This window comes from Alligator mississippiensis, chromosome 6 (genome assembly GCF_030867095.1).
Source record: "Alligator mississippiensis isolate rAllMis1 chromosome 6, rAllMis1, whole genome shotgun sequence".
NCBI classification, from domain to species: Eukaryota; Metazoa; Chordata; order Crocodylia; family Alligatoridae; genus Alligator; species Alligator mississippiensis.
In genome coordinates, this window is record NC_081829.1 from 87,485,237 (window position 1) to 87,503,754 (window position 18,518).

Sequence of the window (18,518 nt, forward strand, 5' to 3'; positions counted from 1 at the left end):
GTTGGTCATTGGAAGTTCAAGCCACCTGAAAAGAGGTCAAAGAAGGGTACACCTTCAACTGCCACAAATACTGTTGCTGATCTGAAGGGAGTTTCGGGCGGTGGAATACTCACTGATGTCTATGCTACTGGGTTTGTCAAGAACGTGGAAACACTGTCCCTACAAAAGATGATCTACACAACAATGATGGTCCGAGGTTTTCCATGTCATGGAGGTAGATGCAGGATCTGAATTTGCTTCGCTTTCAGAAGAGACATATGAATTGCTATGGCCTTAAAATCATCTACTATTATTCTGTGCAAAGCGAGACTTGTCAACTACAATAAACAGTTGACTGAGAAGGAGAACGCTGTATCATTGTCTGCTATAGGACGGGTCAAGGGGTGCTCCACCTTGTAAGTGCCAAAAGACAGTGAGCAAACTTGCTAAGTGAAGAATGGTTTCAGTCATTGGGCATTAAGTTAACAAGAGTACACAACAATGTGACAGACACCATTCAAGATGTTTTAAAGGAATTCAGCAAAGTTTTTGAAGCAGGGCTAGGTGTGTACAAAGGCCCACCTGTTTCATTTATGTTGGATCTGGCTGCGGCACCAATTTGAATGAAGCCTTACTGTGTTGCATTCACTCTCCATCCAGACTGATGCAAAGATAAATTGTCTTGTACAACAAGGTGTCCGTGAAACTACAGGACCAGTGTCACACAAAGCCAAGACTCCAGATAACAAGACACTTTGCAGACATGCTGACTAGATGTGAAGCCGCATTTCAGATGATATACCACCTGCAGATCCAAAGGCCTCATGGTGCCAGCAGGACCAGTTCTTTTGAGTCCATCAGCTGCTGTTGTAGACCCATTAAATCCTCCAGCTTCAGAAGCAACTTAAGAAGAGCTGAAACAGCCTGCTTCCATTTCCAATGAGGTGACTCCAACCCCTGAATTGGGTCATCTAGGACCAGACTTAAGTGACTACATTATCTAAAAGGAAGAGGTGGTATGTACTGAGTGGTGTACATGTGTATGTGCAGCTGTGTGTGCACATCTTTGCCAGTAGGTCAGGCTATTCTATGTTAGGTTTGTCTCCAGTTACTGCCAGCTGCTATGCTGGAAGACTATTCAGTTTTAGTTTGTATTAAAAAGATGGCTGTCCTTTTGCTCCCTGTCTGATTTTACTGGGACAGAGCAGTCTCTGCAACACAGAAAAAATGTTGCGACAGGCAATACAACAAAAATATGCACAAGGATTTTCCAACCCTCTTTGGAGATCTGGATTTCTAGTTCCCATTAATTTAAATTCCATTTCATTCCATGGGTCTATGGTGCATAAGCCATGGTCTATAAAGCACTTGAACAAGGTGTTCTCTGGGGCCTGTGGCTGAGGAGAGTGGAAGGATTATTTTTGAGCACGTGCACAGATTGCTTTGAGGCTGGGGACTCAACTATTTGCCTGCTGGAATCTAGTGTGAAGGCAAGTATGATTTTTTTTTTCCAGGTTCATTCTGCAGGACAAAGTCTCAATCTGCTTCTTGGCCCTCCAAACAATGGGCACCGATGATCAAACACTAAGACTGACAAAGTCTTTATGACTGGAGTGGGGATCTTGAAGTCCTGCTTATGGGAGCAGGAAGTAGGATGCTACAGATCTTTGTAAAAGGGAACAGAGGGAATGGAGGACCACATAAAGGCAAGAGCTGTTGCTTAGAGAGAAAGAGGGAAGTGGGGAAAAACTTGTGTGATTGGAATGAGAGATTCAGACAGTGTTGGCATGATTCAGCAAATTCTACCATGATTCATGGGAACCCACTCCTCACCTTTTTAACTTTACACTGTAAGACTGTGAACCTTAAAAAAGTCCCCTTTTCTGTTTTTGATTAACACCATGGGAACAACATGTTATGCACGTAAGGGCTCACTGGGACCTAGTATCTGCATGTTTTGCAAGGAAAATGAAAATAGTGGGAAAAACAAAAAACAAACCAGCAATTCTTACCTTTCCAACCACTTCCACTGGAGAAACCTATCAAAGTACATGCTGTCTAGATATTCTTGAAATGGCTCCCCACTTAGGTAGTCAAGGACAGATCTATCTCAGATGAAAAAGATATATAAGCATTTTATAATCCTGAACTTGAAGCAAAAGAAAAAGCAAACAAACAATAACAAAAAGAATTACAACCCTGTTCTGAAGTGAGGTTGCTCCATTTATGTCTATCTTACTTTGTACATAGCTTGAACTACTATGCACTAAATTGGAACAAAGTGCTAGGTATTGTGCATCTCACCGCAGGGTAGCATTGTACAAGTTTAGTTTTACAATGCCGCTGGTTTTGAAGTTTTTCCACCAACAGCCACCAATATAATAAACAAAGTAATAAGTAAAGTCGTGTGTCCTGGACATGTAAGTCCTGATTCAAAGCCTACTGAAGTCACTAAAAAGTCTTCCACTGACATCAGCCGACTTTGGATAAGGTCCCGAGTCTCAGGAACTGTTAGTCAGTTGAGATCAGCCCAAACTGACTCCCTCTGAGGCTGAACTTTCTGAACTCTTGGGAATCTTTAGATCCAGATCCAAACTTTCTGGCTTGAGCACATCTCAGTGGGTAAGTGACCATCACAGTTGCTGTTATTTAAAGCAAAAACATCAGCCACAATGCATGCTTTTGGGGAAAAGTAATTACTGTGATTATGTCCAATGACCCTGCCCTAGTGGCATGAACAAAGGAAGAAAGTAATAGGGCAGGCTATGGATTTGGGCCTGTACCAGAAGAAAACTTGGGTGGTCAACTAGTTGATGCAAAGATTTGGTAGAAAGCCCATGTGAAAATGACATGACAGGCAGAACGGACAGCCAGAGGCAGAGATAAATCTTATGAACCAGGCCCATACGTCATGGCTTAGAGAAATAAGATGATACTGGTGGTGTTGCACTGATGTGAAGGGTCTGTGCTATAGAACTGGCTGCTAACTTACTATCCCAGGTCCCTGCATGACTGACTAGTGCCAATGACTCACCTGGCAGTGGCATCAAGGGGCAGAGCTCAGTTTATACTGGGAGAGACCCAGTGTGGGACATGACAGTCTCCTACTACCCTCTCTCCAGCTTCATGGTCACAGAGACTTCATGAAAAAGGAAGGTATCCAATCATGAACTGACTTAAAAGTAGTCAGTCAGGACCCTGTGATAGCACAGGCTCTGGATTGGCAAGTTCACTGAACCTAATTTTTTCCTAAGAACCAACCAGTGACACAGTTTTCACTTAAAGGGGAACCTACTGCATTTTTCTATCCATGTGGAATTTGGAAGGACGCTTCAGGGACAGAAAACAACATCCGGAAAAGGGCCATGTAAGCAATGAGAATCTTGCACAAATCTTGTACAAGCCCCTTTCTAGCCAGGACGTTGGTCTTATATGGAACTTACAGCTAGGGACCTACTTAAATTGCATTTTCCCGATTTTTACGGAACCTGCAAAAAATGGTCATTTTTGCAATCGCTGCTAAAACGGTGCTTGCCGCGATTGCCTGAAAAAAAATTAAAATTGACTAAAAAAAAAATGCTGGCTCCCAAGTGGGAGCCAATAGTCCTCACAGCAGCTGCTGCCTGGCCTCACAGCCCACTGCAGGAGGGAGGTGGGGAACGGGAAGGCACTGGCTGGTGGAGTGGCAGGAAGGGGAGCAGCCAAGATGGCAGCTGCCATTCCTCCTCTCCTGCCAGGGTCTCTCCACCAATCAGTGGTGAGGGGCAGGGCTGCAGAAAGCACAGATTTCTGCCAGTCAGTGAAAAGAGACAGGGCCTCTCAGCCAATCAGCAGTGAGGTACGTGGGCTCCGCTAAACGCCTGCATAAGTGGCTCTGTGCGCCATGAAAAACCCTTTGCTTCACCCTGATTTAGGCAGATTCCTACTAATAAAGACCCTTTCTTTAAAAAAAAACCCTCTATCCATAATTTTTTTCTAAGAAGAACTATTCTTCCTTGCAAATGAATAGGTGATGTGTCCATATAAGATCTAGAATCATATCAGCATGCTCATTTTGTAGATGTATTTATTTGCTGATATGATTCTAGAACTCAAAGGAATTAACCTCTCTTGAATTTTGCTTTTCTTTATTTATACCTGGGCTCTTAATTATTTTCTTGAATTTGTTGGTGGTTTAAAATATTTTGCTAATTGCTTTTGACCTGGCAATCATGAACGAACAGTTTATTTCACAGATTTTTATTCACAATTCAAGATCCTATTTGTTGGGCATGCGGGTTATGAGACATCTTTCTGAATGACGGGATGTATTTTATCTAAACAGATTTAAGTATTCTAATATAATAAAAGCCTTAGTCTGTCTGTCTGTCTGTCTGTCCATAATGCTCTGGGCCAACTGTGGATGTGCCACCGAGTGGGCGTGTATTGATTGGCTGCGGGGGCTTGGAGCATTATGGGTGGGGGGAGGCAAGGGAGCCGCTGAACTGCGCCGCCCCCCCAAAACAGCTGGCAGGGAGGGGGAAATGGCAGGGAGGGAGGGGAGTGGGAAGGGGAAGGGGGGGTTTCTGGTGGCAGCGCCCCTGTGGGATGCTGAGTGGTGGTACTCCATCCCAGGCCCCCCCTCCCCGTGATTCATGATGGGCAATTTCCTAGTAATGTATTAATTGTCTCATTACGAGTAGGTTACTAGAAAAAGCCAGCCCAAAAAATCCCTAACCATTTCCAGACCCTCAAATATACAACAAAATAAAACAATTGCAAGGAAACAGTAAAACACAAAACAAAGGAAACCCATGCAGACATATGCATTTCTCCTGCTGATGGATCTTATCTGTGACGATGCGCCTGAAATAAACCTTTGCTTCAGCTCATAAAGAGAGGCAAGATTGTGTTGGCATGAGTATGCATACTTCCAACATTAACATAGTTCAGCACATTTACCAAATACCAACAGCAAGTTTTTTAAAACTTTCTTTTGACCCCATGTCAGTTCATGTAAAATGATCAGCATTTATATTAATGATTCATAATTCACTAACATCTGTTTCAATTCATAGAAAGGAATGGCTGTTTTCAAGCTCTTCTAAATAGCACCTCAACCAAGGAGTGTCCAAAGGTGGCTTATTTCATGTACTTCATTAAGAGCTTCACGTATTTTAAAGAACAATGGCTGCCTTTCACCATTTTTTTGCATTTTACCTTTCCTCTCTGGCAGTGACAAAGCACATTTTACAGTAAACTGTCAGCTGAGAAACCGATTTAAGAAACAGAGAGAGACATCGCTTGCCTACATCGAGCACAGCTTCACCTTTGTCTTCATTGCAACTGGTGGACTTGACTGATACAATATACCAGATAACCCATGTGATACAAGGCTAACACAAGTAAACTGTTTTTTGTTATAAGGGAGAACCAGAAATATTCTGCATCTTCTCCCTACGCAAAGAATAACTGAAAGCCGAAAAGGTCAAAGAACTAAGCCAAAACAATGAATGACAGCAGAGCACATTTTACAAATCCCCATTACATCATCCAGAGAAAACAAAACATGCTCAGCCAAAAAGCACAAGGGCCCATTCTAGATGATCTCTCCTTTTCATATTTTTGTTGGTTTATGATCTACTGGCATGAAGCATACTAGGGTCAGTGTCTAAAAATGCAAATTGCATACCTGGAGCTTTAGGGCACAAAAGCACAATTGCCTCGCCTCTGCAAAACTGATAAGCCTTTTCACAGACAAAAGGATAAAGTAATGCACATACATTTTAACTCAATAGACAGACTGATTTTTTTTTTTTAAGCTCCATCCTCCTGTTGAAGATTTCTGGAAAAGCCATGCGGGGCAAAGCTTGCACATTCCTCTGTCTAAATGGAAGGCATAGCCACTTGATTTTTATTCCCTTTGAAACAGAGATGTTTTCTTTGGATACATTATCATTGTAGCTCTCTTCACATGGCATGAAGTCCATAGCGGATTTACTTGGCTGGAACACTCTGTCAAATACCTAAAACACTAAGTGCCTGTGTGTAGTGTGTATAATGGAATGGAAATATTTATTATATATTATACAGCTGAATGATCTCACTGCTTGTCTCAGATTATGACTATAACTTGAAGAAGATGCAAGCTGCGGTTCCAAATTAAAATTCCTCTCCTTATCTGACACGTTCTTTTACAAGCTGGCTGCATGTAGCCATGTGATCTTTGGATGTCAAGTTATACTTACTTTGTACAGTGAGAAAAAAGCTCTTTGCAGGGGCTGATTTCGAGTTTTTCCTCTGTCTGCTGGACAAGATCTCGGCTGACTTCTGTGACATAAACTGGGGACTACGGAGAGAACAAAGGGGGCACGTTATCTTTGTGATAAGAAGCAGATGCTCCCCTGCTAGCACGTTATGCTCTTGATCGTTCCAAATCAGCTCCAGTAATTTTGTCAGAGGAAAGGAGAACCGAGTCATGCTGCAAGTAAAATAGGATACCATAGCGAATTCCCCCACACACCACTAGATCCTCGTACTAATGCAATAACCTTTCATGCGCTCGTCTGTACCTTCACCCTCTTCTTCATTTCCATGAATATGCAAAACACCCAGCTTGCCAACTTCCAGCAGCTCACAGACCACGTTTCAAACCCCATGAAAAATCTGCTATGCTGAACTGCATACAGGCTGATTTTGCATTCTTCAAAACAAAAGCAAATTCTACCAACGTTTTCTCGTCTTTGATGCTTCATTGCATTGTCTGAAAACTCCCCCCTTTTATTTTTAGCAAGAACCAAACACAAAGAACAGAGAGGATGTCTTTCAATTTATATAATATAAAAAGATGTCCGTGCATAGCTGTGGGCACCTTATATACAGCTGGTAGCAAAACAAAGTCCCATCAGCATTAAAATAATCATTTCAAATAGGAATTCTGCCAACCGATCACATAAGAAATTTCTCCTAATCCTTCTGTCATTGTAGAAAACACACCGGAGGCCTTCTCCAAACACCCTAACGGGAAGTTTTTCACCGTGTGCCCAGCCAAGTAACCAAATTCAGGTAATTTTGGACCAATTAATAATAAAGAACTAGTTTTTAGGCAAACTCTTGCACACTGGAAAGAAAAAGAGCAATTGTTATAACAAATGAATAGCATTTTATATCTTATGCATGGATCTTATTAGGACTCCTTTATATATTCCATAGGATTTTTTTGGCATCTTATTCCCTAAGGATCCTGTAAAAATCTCGTGTGTGTGTGCGTGCGTGCGTGCGTGTGTCACAGCCAAACTCTCAATATACTTGCCAGCAATTTAGCACTTCATAAAAGCCAGTTCTTCATTCATGACCATGACCACCAGATGGTGCTGAGTGGGAGGATCATAACACTTGATCGCTCATTGCTGACCAGATGTTCTGGGAAGCTCACGCTTCATCTGTGATATCCCGGGAAGTATTGTAGTAAATTGTAGTGTTTGAGAAAATGAGGAAGATGAGAAGAGAAGGGAAGAGGCATAAATAGGAGAGAATCTCCAGTTTAGTGGAACCCGAATTAAATCTCTCTCTACTGCTACAACGTGAATATGTCCCTGATTGCAACGTGGAAGTGAGCACTCGGCTCCGCTCAAGCGTTTTTAATTAGGGCCATAGTTTACATGATTCCCTCCACAAGTTAAGCAGTGCAAGCTCAGTATTTAGCATTTAAATAAAATCGATAGAATATGCTGGATGCTTTTGCCCTTTGTAGGAGATTTCCTACGTCTCGCCAGAGGTCTGGATGACATTTCTTAGCTGGATGGAAATCCCACAGAGTCTCATCAGGACAACTCAAGCTCCACCACAAGCTCTCTGGAGAGCAGCAGAAAGCACATTTTCATTTGAGCCTAAAGCAGACAGCCTTTACACTATTTCCAACACCTGCCAACACAGAGAACAAGAGACCAGGCCTGGGAAGTGATCCTGAGTACAACCAAGTGCTAAAAGGAGGATTACTGACATGATACGACTGTTTATAATCTGCACAAAGGAGTACTGAATAACCCCCTTACCTCGTACATCAAAGCAGCTCCAAGTGCATTGCATAGAAATGAAGCAGGCTCCTTGATATGCTGAGCTAGGTTTGCACTACTAGAGCTACTTAAAAGATCAGGAAACTGAGGTGTGTAGCTGCTAAAGTCAAATTTTACCAACTTGCTTGCTGACATCAATGGGAAATTGCTGGGGGCAGAGCAAACACCAGTGAACCAGGTTAATTTACAGGTGCCTCAATGCAGATTGGGGTGTCTAATTTTAGGCCCAAGTGACTGAGCTGAGGTACAAACAGAGAACCAGTTAAAAAAAAAACAGAATCCTGGTTCCTGGTCCTACAGCTGCGGATCACATTTGCCGCGAACACATAGCAGAAATTCAAAGGCATTTAGGAGTCGTTATATAAGGTCTGAGTCAAAGCTGCTTGAAATTACCAGGAGCCCTTCTATTGAGTGGGGTTAAAACAGATATTAACTGACCCATTTGAATTACTATGTGGTTTAATCCCACTTAGCTCTAGTACACACTACAACATTTTCCAGGAGAAGTTGAGTTCTGCTGGAAACATGCTGAATGCTTCCCCTGTCAAAGCTCCTCTGCAGAGGCCAAGCCATCCTTTCTGCCAGCAGAAGTGCAGCTCCTTTGTTGGAGACTCCTGCTGCCACCCAGAAGCCAGCAGAAGGCACGTGCAGACATGCCCATGACTTCTGCCAGCTGCCATGGTCCCTTCGGCAGTGGGGACTTTCCCACAGTGTCCTTCATGCTCTAATGGTTCAGCTGCTGCAGCGTCACCGCAGAGAACAGCAAGAGATGCATGCACATATTAGCACTACCAGCTTTGCAAAGGTGGTGGCTAACGTCTGCTGCTATAACATTTGTTAACAGATAAAGGTCGGTGCCAACAGTGCTGGGGCCTCAGAACTCATGCTAAAGAGCTGCCACCTTTTTAACTATGGTGTCTGATCCCTGGTTCAAGGGCCCCTGGTGTAGGCATCAGCTTCCTTGAATGACAGAGGCTTTGCTAGCAGAACCCTTCTGTTGGCAAAGCTGAGACTACACTGGGGATTTTGCCAGCACAGCTCTGTCAGCTATGGTGTGCGTCTTCTCATGACCCCATCCAATCTAGCTATGTTGGCAAGACTCTGCAGTGTAGACAAGGCCTTAACATAGACAAGGGCAGTAGAGTTGAAAAATGTGTCAGCTGGTTATAGTTAGCTAAGATAGCAAGGAGGCAATAAACTAAACTGTATTTAAACGCTTCTGGCTTTTCGTTAGGTGATCAATAGGTTTTAACCATAGGTTAGTTAATGAAACGTAGGAGGGGAAGGGATCGCCTGGGGTTACCAACTCCAGTTTACTGCTATCGCAGGCAAACAACTCATGCAATTCTTTGCACAAGTGGATCACACTTCAACTTAAAAACAGTTAGTTCTTAACACACAAACCGGTTTAAGTGATCAGAAACTGGTTTAAACCTGTAACAGAACAGAAGCTCAGTGCACATAAACCAGTTTCAAAATGGCTGAAACTGGTTTAAGATAAACTTGGTTGAATGTAGTATCAGACTTAAATGATTTAGGTCAAACCAGTTTATGAAGCTTCTGTTCCAGATCCCCTCCTGGTTCAAGTTAAGTCAGGGTCATCCAGCATCCCATCATTTTGCAGCCCTGGACTGGGCTGTCTGCTCCAGGGAGCAGGGCTGGCCTGCCCTTATGCTCCCTGGCTGGAGCAGTGAGGGCTGGTTGACAAAGTGGGGCAGGGGGGCAAGCCTGGCTGGGGATGCAGCCTAGTTTGCAAGGAGGGAGTGGGGGAGGGACTACCCCTCATCCCTGGCAAACCCCAGCTGGGGTCTGGGACTAGGAAGTGGGGTTAAACAACCCTTCCCCTGCTCAAATTTACTGCTGGCTGCAACAGTGGACTACAAATCCCAGAGGCACCTGGAAGCAGGAAGAAGAAATGATGAGCAACCCTGCAGGGTCCTGCTGTTGTAAGTCTGGACTGCAAATCCCAGAGTCCTCGAGGGCAGCAGGAAGAGGAAGTAAACACAGAGCCAGAAAGCTGTGCTCTAGCACCCCCCCCAGCTTCTGGCCTGAGCCACTGCAGGCATGTGGCTGCATTTCCTGAATCAAAGGTAAATATCACTTCTATTTCAATTTAATCTGTGCATTTTAGACTAACCTGCAAAGACTATATCGATTCAGTTTCAGGCTTTTTGACTGTCTGTACCTAGCTTTAATATGCAAGGCTACTCCAGAACCTCACTGCTTTGGTTAGATTTGCATCCAGCCTAAATTCATTCATGGCCAATTTATATCTATTTGTTCTTGTGCCAATATTGTCCATTATCTTAAATAGCTACTTTCTTTTCCTCATGTTTACCCTCTTGATTGCTTTGTGCTGAACAACCACTTACCCTCTCAGCCTTCATTCTCTTAGGCTAAACAGGCCAACCTGTTCTAGGCTTTGTCCATACTGCCAGAAATTCAAGCAGCAGACCGATGCAGTCGTTACCAAGCTGCCAGAACACATGCACTCTGGTGCTCCCAGAGCATGAAGCACACCCTGAGAAGTCACCACCTGAAGGGATCTGTGGCAGCCAGCAGAAGTCCAGACATGTGTGTATACAGGTGTCTTCTGCCAGCTGCTGGACACTGGCAGACTTATTACACTACTTCACTAATGTAGCAAGGAAAACGTCTCCTCTTAAGCATCCTACTTCTATATCTTAGTCCCTGTGTCCCAAAGTCACTTTTTATAACACAGATTATTTTCCCACTATAAACAGAGCCAGGTAGCGCATGATCCAAAGCAGATTTGAGGACACACACTGAAATCAAGTTCATATCTACACTGCAACATGTAGCTTCAACCCAGCCAGCTCTTTACACTTTAAAAAAGTTAGAAGCACGATTTGAGCCTTAAGACACAAAGGGACTAAATCCGGGATAAAATGAAAGGAGTAGGTGGGAAAAAAGAAACAACAACAGAATGTGGGAGCTATTTACAGAGTGAATTAACCGTGCCTTCCCATCCCAAGTTCATGAGAGATACAGACAATGCTTAAGTTTTCAAAACTACTCCTGACTGATCTCTGAATTGATCTTTTCTTTCCTCTGAACAAATCAACAGAAAACTAACACTATTAAGGTAGGTAAAGTCATCTAATAACACTAACTTTCTGAGCTTAACACTTAAAAGGAAACATATGGACGGACTGGAGCCCAGTATGCAACACACACCATTTTACGAGACTGTTTAGGTTTGCTCTAACAAAATAAGGTTTTTTCACATGCAGTTCATTTTCAAAGGTATAGTATCTCTATGAAAACAAGTTGTATAATTGTACAGCCCTTAAAACTGTTCAAAACCAGAGACTTTGGGCCAGAGGGACCATTCCAACTTTGTACAGTTAGCACTGGCTACACTTCCTTATGGTCCCAAAGAGTCTTCTACATTATCGGGCAACATGAGTCACTAGATTTTTCTTATGAGTCTATACTTTACAATCTCATACCCAATATGTTGAGAGGGTCATTAAAATAACTTCCACTTTGATTTTCCTTTGGCTCTTTGGATTCAATGCATACTCAGAACCACTGGATTAAAAATGTGCTGCTTTTTCTTTGGAGAACACGAAATATGTAGCAAAGCTCATGAAAGCAAGATATATGCATATGGGTCACATCCAGTGTTGCCAGGTGTACGATAAGTATCGTATTTATATGATAATTTCAGCCCTCATACAATGTACAATAGATCATACTAAAAGCGTTCCAAATGTACGATAATTTTTTGTGTCATTTGACCCAGTTGTCACTCGCATTGAATTGGAATTTGACATGGACTAAAGTGAGGGTGAGTAATATTTGCCATTTATCTTTAACTGGAGTCTTACAGTGAGCAACATAACGTAACTGTATAACGATCACATAACTAAATCTCATTGTGTTATAATACTAAGAGTTTTATTTTAAATGCTATATACAGTCTTAAATCACTACAAAATCAAAGGGGTTTTGTGCTTGCCTCGTTTGTAAATTCCAGGCATGTATCTAATACAGTAAATTGCAAAATAAAGTGCACAAGAATACAATACACAGACCTGAACTGCAAAATAAAGAAGAAAGAATAATCATAGAAATAATTTCAGTTTAACCAATAGGAGAAAGAGTTAAAGAAAATGTCATAGTGGGCAGTGTCAAGTAGAGTGGCGCAGCATGTGATGATAACAGTAACATGATGTTACTTAAAGACGACTTCTTTACATACTTTTTTCCCCCAGTGTACAATAGTTTTTCAGAAAATACGATAATTTCATATTTAAGACCTGGCAACACTGGTCACCACAAGCGCAACCATACAAGGGAAACATTTTGCTGAGTAAAGAAGAGAGCTGCCTCTTGTCTGGATGAGGAACAATGCAAATGATTGGTGTGGCTTCTATGAGGACGGGTCACTGGTACTACTTTAGCTTGGCTCTGTCAATACTACATGATGCTAAAAGCAGATTCAGTTTCCATCACATAGTGCACTATCTTCCAGCATGTCTCCACAGTTGCAAATGGGGGGTGGGGAATGGGAGGCAAAAGCTCACTTTAATACATTAAATATTCTAATATATCTATCATCTAAGAAACTGTAAACACGTTTTTCTTTAAGGCTAGGGACAGAAATTACACATAAACTGGTATAAGTGATCGGAAAGCAATTCAAATCTGTAATACAACAGAAGTTCTGTGCACATAAACTGCTTTCAAAATGGCTGAAACAGGTTTAAGATAAACCTGGATGGATGTAGTATTAGACTTAACTGATTTAGGTTAAATTGGTTTATTGAACTTCTGTCCCAGATCTCCTCCAGATTCAAGGTACAGTAAAAGCTTTGTTATCCGACACCCACAGGGAATGGAGGGTGCCAGATAACAAAATATGTCGGATAACTGAGTGGCCCAAACAGGTATCTTTGCCCATTCAGGCTGCCACCTGTCCTGCCATGTCTGGGGTGTTGCTGCCCCTCCTGTTGCATCGCCACCCCACTGTGGGCACTTCCAATTTCACTCTTCCCTTACAAGACCTTACAAACCGGCATGCTGGTTAACAGAGCATGTCGGCTTGTATGCTGCTGGATAACTCCACTTTTACTTTACCTCACAATCCCCCAGCATCCCAGGATGCTTTGTACCTCCCCTGCAAACCTAGCCACCCCCAATCTCAGGGTGGGTAGGCTAGCCTTGATCCAAGCTGCCTGCTCCAGCCAGCACAGAGGTGTGCTTTAGTGCCCCCTGGCTTCTGGCCTGGGCTACTGCATGTGACTGCATTCCAGAATCAAAAGTGAACGTCTGTTAATTTGCTTATTGGTTCAATCTACGCAGCTTAGACTAACCTGCGAAAATTGAATGGATTCAGCCTCGGGCTTTCTGACTGTCTATACTTAGCCTAAATGTGACGCAATCAGCATAAAAAGATAAATCTGCATTTAAGAGCTAAGATTTTTTTTAATTAAAGTTTTTTTGTTTCTTTTATTTCAAAAGAAAACAACACAACCGTCTCATGTGGTTTTTCACTTTTCATGGCTTTTCAAATGGCTTGAAAATAGCACAGAAGTGACACAGTTATTCATGCTTTTTTTTTTTTTTTTATTTGTTTCCTTTCCATCAAAAACTGCATATAATGTTTTTCTTTGACAAAGTCACAGGGATCAGCATTTCAAGATATTTTCGTATCATTTTGCTGGAGGGGTAATTGCTGATTGTTACCCGGTCTTTTATTTACGAGGGTGCAGCAAATAATAAACAGCAGATGCACTCATGTTTAGGTTTGGATTTGGATGCAATGTCTGAGGCCTCGCTCTATAAACATCAAAATCTTAGTGGAAACCGGTGAAAGAGGTGAAAATAGCATTTGTCTTACTCCTCCTGCATTTTCTCAACAGTTGTCAGCTCTAGACTGCTTCTGCCATGAAAACGTCTGCCAGCAGCCATCGTCTACCACAGCAAAGCTACCAGAGCATATTCAAATCAATGCAGCTTCTGGCATGGGTGGATCTAAGATTTTGAAATGGGGGGTGCAGATGATGCATCACACAACACGACACCTATTTTTCTCCAGCTAAATAGAAACTAGAAGCTTTACTAATATGCTAGGGGGCAGCACCATATTATTCAGTTTCAAAGCAAAAACAAATAGAACTATTAGAATGTGCACTAATTTGATAGATGACATATAAAATTTAAAAAACCACAACAAACTAGGCAATAAATAGTCAAAATTTTCAAAAGATAGTGCCATCAGTCCTACAGTCATTATATGTAGATGGTCACCTCTTATTCAGATACATGAAACAAAATCTAGCCTTCTTGGCTAAGTACAGACGGTCAAAAAGCCAGAGGCGATACTTGACAGTGCCTGCAGTGCTTCACTGTCAATCATTTCTATACCTGAGTTAATATTACCACACCTGAGTTAAGCTTTTCAGCTAAAGCTAAAAGCAGTCTGCAAGGCAGTGAACTAGAAGAGACATTACTAGGAATGGCTAACAGGCAGCAACATTGCAAAAGAAAGGATAGTTTAAATAGTGGAACATCAAGACCACTCAAAAGGATAAGGGTTGTTAATGCCTGTGGAGTGGAGAGAGATTAGCAGGAATCAGGGAGACGACAGTGATCCACGAAGTCAACTGACTCCCTTAGCACTGCCTGCATAGAAATACTGCTGTCCCTGCCGGGGAGTTTTTTTCAGTTTGGGTGGAGCAGGAATCAAAGGGCAGTGAAATTGTACCACTGTATCCCCCCCCAGGATCTGTCCCTGGCTTCTGGTACAGCCACAAAGTGCACCCTGGGAAGGCAGCTACTGTTGGACGAATCATGGCAGAAGGCCTGGGCACGTCAACACAATGCCTACTGGCAACCACCAGGTAGTGAGGATATATCTTTCATTCTGGGAGACAGTGTTACTCTATCAGCACAAGATTTAAGTTCTGCCAGCAAAACTATCATGGAGACTAGGTCTCAGTTTGGACCACCTCTTGTTTGCAATAAAAACAATTATATACTGCTCAGTGTACGTGAACTATTCCTGGAAGGATACATGTCCACTGGGATTGAGATACCTGACCGTGAACACAGCAAATGGAAGTGCAATTTGATTCCAACTCAGATGAAAGTCTTCAAATTGATCCTCTGCTCCCTGTTATCTGTTATTTTAAATGTCATGTCGTATCTTTGTGCTCTAAAATCTACACCCTGCTTTTATGACAGCTCCATACATTTTGCTACAGGGTGCTTCCCTCGGCCATTCAATGCCGGTTTGTCCTCCTTCACTGAACTGAATAAGATACAAATAACCCTTTCATAAAAATATCATCTGTTTCATCATAATGTTTATACCATTGCTGTGATGAGAAGATATTTGCCATGGGATGTGAACCTGGTCAGTAAACACGGCAGCTTGTCATTCTTCAGACTGGTCAAAACTTTCAGAAATCATCCTAAGTATCTGCTGTCCCGAGCAAGGTATTTCAGCAGGGCGTGATATGCTATTATTTCTTTAAAACAGGGACGGATGAGATTTGCCCCTTTTCCTAAGCCAGGGGTGGGCAAAATGTGGCCCGCAGGCTGGATGCGGCACACCAGGCCATTCTATCCAGCCCGCGGGGCCCCTAAAAATGTAGAAAATTAATATTTATCTGCCCCTGGCTACTTGTCATGTGGTCCTTGATGTCTTGCTAAAACTCAGTAAGTGGCCCTCTGCCCAAAATAATTTCCTGCCCCTGTCCTAAGCTGTGGAGATTTTAATGCAGATACTGTAAGCTGGAACATGCCTGAAAGTTTCTGAAGGCTAAAGAAGACCAATAATTAGCAAAACCTTGGATTTTAAGCTTATTCTGCAACAGTTATTTCCTATTAAATTATGGATTGGCTCTAACCTCTTTAAAATTCAGTGGCTATAACCCCTGCCTTCATTTTAAGATAATTGTAAGAAGCTATTAAACTACTTTATGGAATAGGAGAGCTAAAACAATAATGGCCTCCACCCAAACAGGCACATAGCACCACCCAAACGAAAGGGGCACACAAGACCTATGAGGGGCTACAAGTTTTGGTGGCTTTTGTTTTGTGCAGGTTTGTGTGTCTGGCTAAAAACTGAAGGCAGCAAACCACTGACAAGGCTGTAGAGTAGATCATCCGGGTTTTGGGCAGCACCCTTGAAGAAAAAGATAGACAAATCAGGGAGAGGCTAGACGAGAGCAGCAAGAATGATAAGAGGTTTAGCAACCATGACCTGTGCGGAAAGACTGAAGATTTGGGTTTGTTTATTCTAGAAAAGGGAACTCTTTAACAAAAAAAGGGCTGTTATAAAAAGAAGGAAAGTACAAGAAAGAGGCAGTTTAACTTGCTACAAAGAAGATTTAGGTTGCCCATTAAGTCTACCTATAATGGTAATAAAACACTGGGGCAGGCTATCTAGGGAGGCAGTAGAATTTCCTTCAATAGAGACTTTTAAGAAAGGGCTAGATCCATGGTGGCCAAACCATGATTTGCCGGCACGGTACTTGTGGCTCTTTGGAAACTGGCTGGAGCCCCACCCACTTGTCCCCATGGTGGCTCCAGGGCACAGCGTAGCCCAGTACCTTCTGCTGCTCCAGCTTTCCCCGAATGTGCCCCGAGCCCACCTTCCTTCCTCCTCCTCTCCCTCTAGGACTGCTGGCTCAGGTACCAGGCTGCTGAAACGGGGACTGCAGCTGCACCACTTACCCTGGGGTGCACTCTCCATGGGGAAAGCCGGAGCGTCTCAGTGGTGCAGTGGGTGGTGAGGGGTGGTGGTCACCTCCACTCTGGGTGTACCGCCCCCCCTTGCTCTTGAACTTCAGTGGAGGATTGGATGTGGCTCCCCGGGTGAGTAACTCTGGCCACCCCTGGGCTAGGTGTTCATTTGGGAATGGTTTGCATACACTTGATCCTGCCTCAGTGCAGGGGCTTTGAACTACATGAGCTCTTGAGGTCCTTTCCAGCTCTCCATTCCCATGATTCTAAGGAAATATTGATGAAAGTATTCCTTGAATGGCTTGGTGAAAAGGTTGAGACAGTTTTTTGTGGTAAGGGCTGGCCAAAACACATGAGCAAAGAAATTATCTCCTGTTGATTCCTCCTGCATTCAAAGAAACAAGACTTAGTACAGCCTGCAGATGAACAGGATTGCATCACAGACACTTATCTTCCTCAGTGGTTTTTCCTCTAAATGGAAGGCCCTGAACTTTGGCTAACTGCTCATGTCAAAAAAGGGCTAATATTAATCTGGGTCAGCCTGACTTTTTAACCAATGCAACAATTGCTTAGTTAGAAGGAGAAATAATAATACTTTGCATTTATATATTACATTTTATCTAAGGGCCCTATAATACTTAAGATGCCTTACATAAGCTATACCATGATTAGATAAGTGCTCTTATTATGAATTTTTACAGATAGGCAAACTGAGGAGTAGAGGCCCCGTCCTCATGGGATGCTGAACACGTACAGTTGTAATGGAAATCAGAGAAGTCCCACTGAAATAACTGGCACCGTAGGTATTCAATGCTGCTGAAAAATCAGGCTATAGTTGGTTTGCCATCAACACATAGCAAGTTACAGACAGCACACAGATTAGAAGCCGTGAATGCAAGCTACCACCCAATACCGACGCCTATCCAGTGGATGTTACTTCTCAAAGAACCCTAAACTGTGAAAGTTCAAATGGAAACAGAACTTGACAAACTGGAAAGAGAATATTTTTTACTACTAGGGTGGACTTTATGCACGATCTCCAGTCATAAATATGATTGAATTGCTGGCAAATTTCTGTCATATAGTAATGATGTGATTTTGAATCATTAGGAGTTATTTTAAGTGTCAGCTGCACAAAACAAATAAAGTTCAGCATATGTTATACTTCAATTTCTGAAAACATTCCACAATGAACTCGTCTCAAATTAATTAAAAATGGTTCAGTCAATGGACAAAAGTTCAAGCCCTAACTTTTCCTGAGCTGTTTCCAGATTCAAGCACTCGTATCTTAATGTGTGTATTTTCAGATGTGGGCAGTCAACATTCCACGTATAAAATATTTGCAAATCTCTACATGGATTAAATATGAGAAGAGATATGAATGCCCTGAAAGGAATCATTTAAAATTAAAAGCAGAGCTCCAACAGCATGACATGATCAGAACAGTCACGTGCAAGAGAACCTGGAAAGACTAGGTTGGCCGAAATGCTACGCAGCTGCATTTGATCTTGCTTTGTATATTTGTGACCCCTCATAAGCACTGAAAAGCAATATTTTGTATCCATGATAGCAAGCGTGTGGTGTGCAATCCTAGTTCTGCCGCTGCTGTGTACAACCTAAATCCGCTTCCAGATGGTGGTGGAAGGTTCAGCCAATGGAGGATGTGGTGAATGATGCTTAGTAGTGCTATGGATTGTCCCCAGCTGACCATAACAATGAGGGATCTTGAAATATGGGTGGGACTGGAAAAACTAGTGTTAGAGA

At 42.6% G+C, this 18,518-nt stretch overlaps 1 protein-coding gene across 3 annotated transcripts in view; it reads right to left on the minus strand.

Annotated features, from left to right (window-relative positions):
* Positions 1-18,518, minus strand: part of GRK5 (G protein-coupled receptor kinase 5) — a 250,610-nt gene that overhangs the window by 38,463 nt on the left and 193,629 nt on the right. For 2 of the 3 annotated variants that reach the window (XM_019485911.2, XM_019485912.2), the window contains exons 5-6: positions 6,207-6,307; positions 1,992-2,084 (exon numbers count right to left, since the gene is read on the minus strand). In XM_019485911.2, coding sequence (XP_019341456.1) covers positions 1,992-2,084; positions 6,207-6,307 — 194 coding nt within the window. Of the gene's footprint in view, positions 1-1,991; positions 2,089-6,206; positions 6,308-18,518 lie in introns of all 3 variants that reach the window. The other variant, XM_019485914.2, reaches the window with a different exon arrangement.